Consider the following 9,031-nt stretch of genomic DNA (forward strand, 5'->3'; position numbering starts at 1 on the left):
GGATGACGAAAAGTCCTCATTTTTCATCGATCCTGTTCTACCGTCATGTTATGTTCACTGTTTTTTTCAAAACGTAACACTAGTGAAATTATATTGCTTAATACATAGCAAGATTATGAAAAATGCAACCCTAAGAAAAACAACAACTGTAGAAGGAATAAAGATTTAACGTAAACTAACTTATTCGTATTAAAATCGTTGAAAGAACCAAAAAGTCTGCTTTTACTCATGAGAATTCACAATAACAAAAATATTTAACTGCAAAAAAAAACTACACAAGTATAAAGTAACCAAAGAAAACAATGTACAACACTGAGATTATTTAACTTAGTTTATGACAGAAAGATCATTTTTAAATTACATTAAAATGCTTCATACAATGCATTACGCGACATCATCGAAATTCTCTGAGGCATTTTCTATGAGGTCTTCTATATCTTCCTTCCTTGTCAACAGTAAATCTCCAATGTCACCTTCCGCTGACATGTTCAACCCTGGCTGTGGAGAAAAACCAACTTCAGCTTCTTCATTCTCTTCTCCCATGTCATACAAATCCCTTGGTTTCACATGAACCACAACACTCCATTATTTAGCTACTTCATCATCCACATAGTATACAAGCTGAGCCTCTGATGCCAATATGTACGGTTCATCTTCTTCACGATTACCAGTGTGTATTGGACGAGAGAAATTAATGCTGGTAAGCCCCAAATGGTCTTGTTTGATGCCTCTACTGGTAGTGGTATTAGCCCAAACACATTTGAACAATACCACTGTAAAGGAACAGCTATAATTTAATTCAATTATGTCTACAATTTTTTCGTAATACGGAACACCACCAACAGCCACTCTATTATCACGCATACTTGCATAACTTCTTGTATTAAATGATACATATACTCCACTATTTTGTGTTTTCATCCCGTTTTTCTTTGAGATAGTTCTAAACTTGTACCCGTTAACATTATACGCCCCAAAACGTCTGGCCTGAATCATGGGACCGCACGCAAGCAACTTCATGTCTTTCGATTGAAGCGTACTTTCCAAAGAACCTGGAACCACATAATATTCATGCTTTATATTAAAATCAGTTTTCATATAATACTAATTCCAGGCTAAAAAAACATTGGTCAGGTTAGTATTCTGTAAACCTCATGCTCGAACCACCGAAGAAATTCTGCATGGACGACACTATCTATCTTAGCTTGCGACCTTGTCTGATTACGCATGCTTCGCTTTGTCTTTTTCCTAAATGTACTTTATTGGAGAGAAGAAAATTAGTCCAACTATTCACTGGGAGAAAAGAGTTATATTGGTGTTTTAGAAAAACATGCGTATACTTACTCAAGGAACGGAACTACGGCATCGCAGTTGACTAGCACATGACGACGAGCTTGATGCTTTTCCATTGGAGTGAGTTCGAAATGCAAAACTGCCCCTAATGCCGTGCCAATAGCTGGGAACATACTCTCCCCTGAATTATGAAGAACATCAACAGGCTCATCATCAACTCGCCTTGGTCGGTTGATTCTAGTCTCAATATTATCCAAATACCTAGAACAGAAAGTAAGGATTTCCTCAGATAAATATCCTTCTGCAATTGAGCCTTCTGGTTATGCCCTATTACGAACATATTGCTTCAGAAGTCCTAAATACATTTTATATAAATACAATAAAACGCTCAGTATATACATAATCCAACTAAACTGAATGTACTAAAGGGGTTTATCAGCAAGCTAACCTTTCTATTGGATACATCCACCTATAATGTACTGGTCCACCAAGAGTAACCTCATCAACGAGATGCACGGTGAGGTGAACTATGACGGTGAAGAAGGATGGAGGAAAAATTATTTCCATCTGACACAAGGTTTGCACAACATGATTCTGAAGCTCAACAAGCTGCATAGGGTTTATGGCTTTCCCACAAAGTTCTCGAAAAAATGACGACAAATTTTCAATCACATTGGACACCGGACTCGGAAGTGCATTCTTCACTAAAATTGGGAGTAATTGTTCCATCAGAATATGACAGTCATGACTTTTCAACCCAGATAACTTGCGTTGTCGCAAATCAACACAACGAGCAACATTGCTAGAGTAACCATCTGGAAAGACCACATTCTGCAAAGTCTTCAAGAATACATCCCTCTGTGAATTCGACATCGCAAATATCGCAGAAGGATATTTACCACCTTCCCCTGGCCATAATTCAGGCCTTATTCCCATGCATTGTAAATCTCTGCGAGCTTTAATTTTATCTTTTGATTTGCCGCTATCGTTTAAGATGGTGAAGACTACATTGTCACACACGTTTTTTTCTATATGCATCACATCGAGGTTATGATGTAACATCTGATCCTCCCAGTACGGGAGGTCAAAGAAAACACTATTCTTCTTCCAATGCGAGTCATATCCATCCGTATCCTGGCCATTGCGTCTTTTTTTGGATGTCACACTTGAACTCTTGCCAAATGAAATGTGCACATTAGACTGTTGCCTCAATACATCTGTTCCGGATAACTTCTTTGGCGGATCTCTACCTTTGACCTGCCCGTCAAATCTATTCCAGTCTAGTCTGTATTTGTGTCCCTGATTCAAAAAGTGTCGATGGCCCATGAAACACCATTTTTGACTTTCTTTCAGCCGATGTGGATTAGCATCCAAGTTACACGTAGGACAGGCTAACCCACTATACATATTCCAGCCGGATAGGTTTCCCAATCTTGGAAAGTCGCTGATAGTCCACATCAGTGCCGCACGCATCTTGAAAGTGTTTTCCTCTTTGGCATTGATAAACCACTATTTTATGGTTTATCTTGTGCTCAATTGAGTGGATTTTATCAACTCTTTACCCACTTATTCATACTATTTGCATGGTTTTACATTTGCCTTCCTAATTATGTGCTTTGATTGAAAATATGCTTCTTTGGTCTTAAGTTTCCTATGTTTAAATCCTCTTTTATTACCATTAGATGTCTTGATATGTGTGTTAAGTGTTTTCAGAGATTATAGGGCAGGAATGGCTCAGAGGATGGAAAGGAAGTATGCAAAAGTGGAAGGAATACAAGAAGTTAGAGAAATTGCTAAGTTGTCCAGCCTGACCTCTTCGCACTCAAACGGCTATAACTTTAGCTACAGAGGTCCAAACGATGCGGTTTCAGTTGCATTGGAAAGCTAACATCCGGGGCTTCGTTTTGATATATAATATGCCATGGTTGCCCTGACGATAGGCGACGCGACCACGTGCTCCATGCAGACGCATCGTAGTGGCGAAAAACCAGCGTGGCAGATTTCTTCTCCAGTGATTTCTGGGCTGTTTTTTACCCAGTTTTCAGCCCAGAAAACTCATATTAGAGGCTATAAAGCAGGGGAATGCATCCATACATGATGAAGCTTTCATAATTCACTTTTTATAGTTTTAGATGTAGTTTTTAGAGAGAGAGGTTCTCTCCTCTCTCTTAGGATTAGGATTTAGGATTTCTCTTAGTTTTAGGAGTGACTTTCAATCCCAGGTTCAATGTTCTTCAATTTATATTTCTCTTTTACTTTTAGATACTCTAATACTTTCATTTGTTAATTACTTATGTTGTCTATTTGATTCATAAATCTTTCATGTTAGATTGGATTACTTTTATTATTATAATTTGAGGTATTTCAGACTTATGATTGCTCTCTTTAATTTATTAATGCTCTTTGTTTATCCAAATTATTTTCATTCAAGTAGACTTTTTTCCCTTTTGGCTTTGGTTGAGTCATTGGAGACACTTGAGTTATCAAACTCATTGTTGATTAAAAAATGGATTTCTTCATTTATTAATTCAAGTTCCAATAACTCTAGCCTTTCCCAAGGAAAGACTAGGACCTGAGGAATAAAAATTAATTTATCCACTTAACTTACCTTCATAGTTAGAGGTTAACAAAGTGGGAGAAAAATCCAATTCTCATTACCATTGATAAGGATAACCAGGATAGGACTTCCAGTTCTCATACCTTGCCAAGAGTTTATTTTATAGTTATTTATTTATTTTTATTGCTTTGAAAATATACCTGTGCCCATTGCCCAAACTCCAGAACCCCAATTTACAAACTCATAACCAATAATAAGAACATACCTCCCTGCAATTCCTTGAGAAGACGACCCGAGGTTTAAATACTCGGTTATCAATTTTAAAGGGGTTTGTTACTTGTGACAACCAAAACGTTTGTATGAAAGGACTTTTGTTGGTTTAGAAACTATACTTGCAATGAGGATTTATCTGCAAATTTCTAGACCACGCAAAAGTTCTCTCATCAAAATGGCGCCGTTGCCGGGGAATTGCAAATGTGTTCCTTATTATTGGTTATTGTAAATATTTACTTTTTGCTTGTTTATTTGTTTTTATTTTTGTTTTTATTTTTGCTTTTTTCTTAAATTAAGAGGTTATTGGTTTTTATTTAATTATTAAAAATTTTTTAAAAAAATTTTTCTTGGTGTTCATCTTGATCTTCAAGTTGTTCTTGGTGTTCATCTTGACCTTCAGGTTGTTCTTAGTTGTTTTCTTCGTTTTGATCTAAAAATTTTTAAGTTTGTTATCATTTTATTGTTTTTCTCTTTCCTTATTAAATTCAAAAATTCAAAATTTAAAATAAAATTTCAAAATTCAAATTTAAAAATTTTCAAAATTCAATTTTAAAATTTTTTTTCAGTTTTCAAAACTCAAAATTCAAATCTTTTTCAAAAATCATATCTCTTTCAAAAATCTTATCTTGTCTTGTTTCAAAAAAAATCAAATTTTCAAATTTCAAATTTCAAAAATTTAATTTTCAAATTCAAAATTTAAATTTCAATAACCTTTTAATTTGAATTTGTTTTCATTTTTGTTTTCAATTTTATCTGCTACTATGAACTCTCACCCCTTTGGCTATGAGTCTGGTTACAATTATGTTGCAGGAAGAGGAAACTATAATGAAAATAGACATTAAGGTTGGAAGAATCAAAGATGGGAGGAGGCACAAGGATTTGATCAACCCTTTTGGCAACAACCCCCTCCAATGCACTATAACCAACAACCATTCTGTGATGCATACCAAGATGATAGATATGATGGACCCCATCATATGCCTATGAACCTCTTCAACACAACTTTGAATCACCACACTCATAAGCCAACTACAACCATTCACCTCCATATGACCCTAACCCGTATCTGCCATACCAACCACCTTATGAGCCAAATGAACCATACACAGAACCACCACCTTTCCAACACAACTACTCTCATGAACCACCACCTCAATATTCACCATCTCCATATCATTATCAAGATGAACCACCTTCCTATTATGAACCCTCTCTCCCAACCAATGAATCCTCATATCCACCCCAACCTCCAATGGATGACAGACTTCGTGTTATTCTTCAAAGGCAAGAAAGGATGAATAAGAGTGTGCTAAATTTCGCGGCCGCCTTAGGCGAGTTCGTAAATATAATAGCTTCCCAATATCTGAGCACTCAAAGAACTCCCATGGCTACATGTGGAGAATCAAAAGAAGAGCAATGCATGAAGGAGACACTAGAAACTTCGGTGGACAATGAGGAACATGGCTTTGTATTGGAACAAGTGGAGGAAGCCATAATAGTTGCAGAGGAATAAGTGGTTGAAGACTTAGGAGATGCTGAACCTCCATGGGAAAGTCAAGACATAGAACCTCCTTCCAAGACGGTTGCATTTGATGTTGAGGAGGGTGTACAACCTCCAAAGCATATCATAGTTGAAGACTTGGAAGAGGTTGATCAAGAGATGGAGATAATAGAAGAAGAAGCACAGCCTCCCATGCCCTTGGTAAGTAATGAAGAAGATATTGAATTGGAAGAAAGCTACCAAGAGGAAGAGGTTGAAATTAAAGAAGTTTGCAAAGAGGTGGAAGTTGTCAAAGGGCACAAGGGAGTAGAGCTTGAAATCACCTTGCCAAAGTTATTGGAGACCCCTCCCCCTAAGTTGCCATCAACCTTCATAACATTCAAGTGGGTAAAATTCATATCCCTTAGCTTTCTAATTCCACTTGAATATGGGCTACTAGAGACGGATGGTCAACTTAGAGCTCTTTATGGCATAAAGAGTAAGAGGAAGATGGTCAGTGGTAAGAATTGTCCTACCAGGTTCATTATGGTTGGAAGCCTTAAGTTTAAACGCAAAGGTTGGTGTAGAGCTCAATTGAATGGGTCTAGGAAGCTGTTTGGTAGCTGCAGTGAGAATTTAAATTACTTATCACCCGGCTGGAAAAATACAGATCCCGACAAAAATGGGTGTAAAAGCAAGATTTGGGATCCTGGAATCTGCTCTGACATTTGTCACCCCGGGAGCCTAAGAATCTATTTGAAGCTTCTTAAGGGCTTTACATGCCTAGTTTGGGACCCCAGAGGTTACTGGAAGTACAAACACTGGTGGAGATTCCTGGATGAATACAAGCATAAGCCACCATAACAGGGAGCTCACTAAATGTCCAACTTAAGGACTCTAACTAAAAGTGCTAGGTGGGAGACAACCCACCATGGTATGATCGTTCTTTTTTTTCATTTTTATTTAGTTTTATTTGTTTTCGAGTTTTATTTTATTTTATTATATTGAACCTGGAGTTTTTGCATCACATTCATATTAACACTGCATTATGCATTTTTTCAGATTTAAAAAAAAAGCACGCACGCGACGCGGCAGCGTCACTGACGTGTCCGCGTCACCAGTGCAATGGGAAGAAAAGAAAACAAACAGAAAGTCACGCGAGAGCGTGGCTGGAGGCGTGCCTTTAGCATTATTTGACCCCATGCGACCGCGTCGCTGACGCGTCCGCGTCCGGTGAGAACATTGGCCTCCCACGCGACCGCGTCACCCATGCGGCGGCGTGACCTGAAAATCGACGTCAAAAGGGTGCATGGCTGAAAGATGAGCTGGAGTGATGCTGGATCGGTGCTGAACGTACAGCCTTACCATGCGGACGCATGGCTCACGCATCCGCGTCATATCCCATGATGGCCACTCACGCGATCGGGTCGACCACGCGACCGCATCACCCTGGATTTTGGCAATACCAAGTTTCGAACAGAGAGTTGTGCGAGCGCGAGGCTGCCCTCGCGCCAGCAGCATAAAACGGGTCACGCGATCGTGTGACCGACGCGACTGCGTCAATCAGTTTAAGCACAAGTCGCGCGATCGCGTGCCCCACGCAACCGCGTCGCTTGCGCCACACAGCTCATCCAACTCTGCTAAAATATCTTATATTTTTCTTTTCCAAATCCTTATTTTTTTATCTTTTCTTATTTCTTTCTTCTTTCTTTCTTACTTTATTCATTTCCCTTCTCATTCTTCTTATCTTTTATTTTATTTTATTTATTTGCATACTTTCATTCATTGCATTTTAATTTTGTATATTTTTATTTTCTTTTCTAAATTTATTATTTTCCATTGGTGTTCAAATGTTCTTATTCAACTGTTATATCTTTTATGGTATTATCTTAGTGCTTATAACTTGATTTATTCTGATTGGGTAACTGATAAACCCATATTTCATGAGTTTTTTTGTGCTTAATTTGAGTGATTTATTCAATCCTCCACCTACTTATTCATATTAACTGCATGGTTTTACTTTCCCTTCCTTATTATGTCATATTGTGAAAAACATGTTTCCTAAGCTTTAAAAATTAATTATTTTAATTACCTTTATTTCCATTCGATGCCGTGATTAGTGTGTTGAGTAGTTTTAGATTTTCTAAGGCAGAATGACTTAAAGGATGGAAAAGGAAACATACAAAAATGGAAGGAGAAAGCAAAACGGAGCTTTGAAGGAAACTGGTATTCACGCGATCGCATGGACAACGCGATCGCGTGCCAGAAGCGAAGATGCAGCGACACGGCCGCATGACTGACGCGACCGCGCGACATAAGCAGAATGCATACGACGCGGACGCGTGACTGACGCGACCGCGTGGCAAGGAAAAACTCCGAATGACGCGACCGCGTGACCCACGCGGACGCGTGACAGAGGCCACGTATCAGAATTTATAGAATACGCCCCCAGCGATTTCTGAAGCCCTTTTTGGCCCAGATCCAAGTACAGACAGCATAGACCAGAGGTTATAAAGTGTGGGAATGAACCTATTCAAAAGAAGGGCTCGCATATTTTATTTTTCAATGATTTAGATTTAATTGAGAGGGAGATCTTCTCCTCTCTCTCTTAGGATTTAGGATTTCTTCTCGCTTTAAGAGTGACTCTCAATCCAGGTTTTATATTTCTTTGTTTTAAACTTCCCTTTCACTTTATTTATTTATTTCAGTATCTGAGTTGGCTATTTACCTTTATAATTGAATCTATGAATTCTTCCATGTTACAGACTGTCATTTGAATTAATGATAATTGAGGTATTTTCAGTTTATGATTGTTCTCTTTGATTTAAGTTACCATTGCTTCCCATCTAAGGACATTTTTATTATTCCAGCAATTTTACTTTTTCCCCTTTTGGTCCTAGTTAAGAATTCAGTAACTCAACAGTTATTAAACTCAACATAACTGATAATCGTTATCTTGCTAATTGAGCTGAACTTAAGGAATCCCAATCTTTTCTTAGGAAATAAATAGGATTCAAAGGTCAATTTAATTAGTCCCTTGACTTTCCTTTGCCCTAGTAAAGGTTGACCAAGTGGAGTTTAGATTCAACTTTCATTATAGTTGAGAGAGATACTACGTTGGACCTCCAACTTCTCTTACCTTGCCAAAAGTCTGCTTTACAGTATTTATTTATTTTAATTGCCATTTACTTTACTTGTCATTTAAATTACTTGCTTCTCATCTTCTAAACCCCGATTACAACCTTTATAGCCAATAATAAGAACATACTTCCTCGCAGTTCCTTGAGAAGACGACCCGAGATTTGAATACTCGGTTAACAATTTTTAAAAGGGGTTTGTTACTTGTGACACCCAACACATTTGTATGAAAGGACTTTTGTTGGTTTAGAAGCTATACTTACAACGAGGATTTATCCACAAATTTCTAG

General features: G+C 37.8%; 1 protein-coding gene across 1 annotated transcript; it reads right to left on the bottom strand.

Moving 5' to 3' along the window:
* Positions 1-585: 585 nt before the first annotated feature.
* Positions 586-2,766, bottom strand: LOC112757436 (uncharacterized). The gene is made up of 3 exons (XM_025806025.1): positions 1,742-2,766; positions 1,469-1,554; positions 586-1,052 (listed from the first exon to the last, which is right to left on the bottom strand). The coding sequence occupies exons 1-3, from the start codon at positions 2,764-2,766 to the stop codon at positions 586-588; spliced, it is 1,578 nt and encodes a 525-aa protein (XP_025661810.1).
* Positions 2,767-9,031: the final 6,265 nt, after the last annotated feature.

This window comes from Arachis hypogaea, chromosome 16 (assembly GCF_003086295.3).
Source record: "Arachis hypogaea cultivar Tifrunner chromosome 16, arahy.Tifrunner.gnm2.J5K5, whole genome shotgun sequence".
NCBI classification, from domain to species: domain Eukaryota; kingdom Viridiplantae; phylum Streptophyta; class Magnoliopsida; order Fabales; family Fabaceae; genus Arachis; species Arachis hypogaea.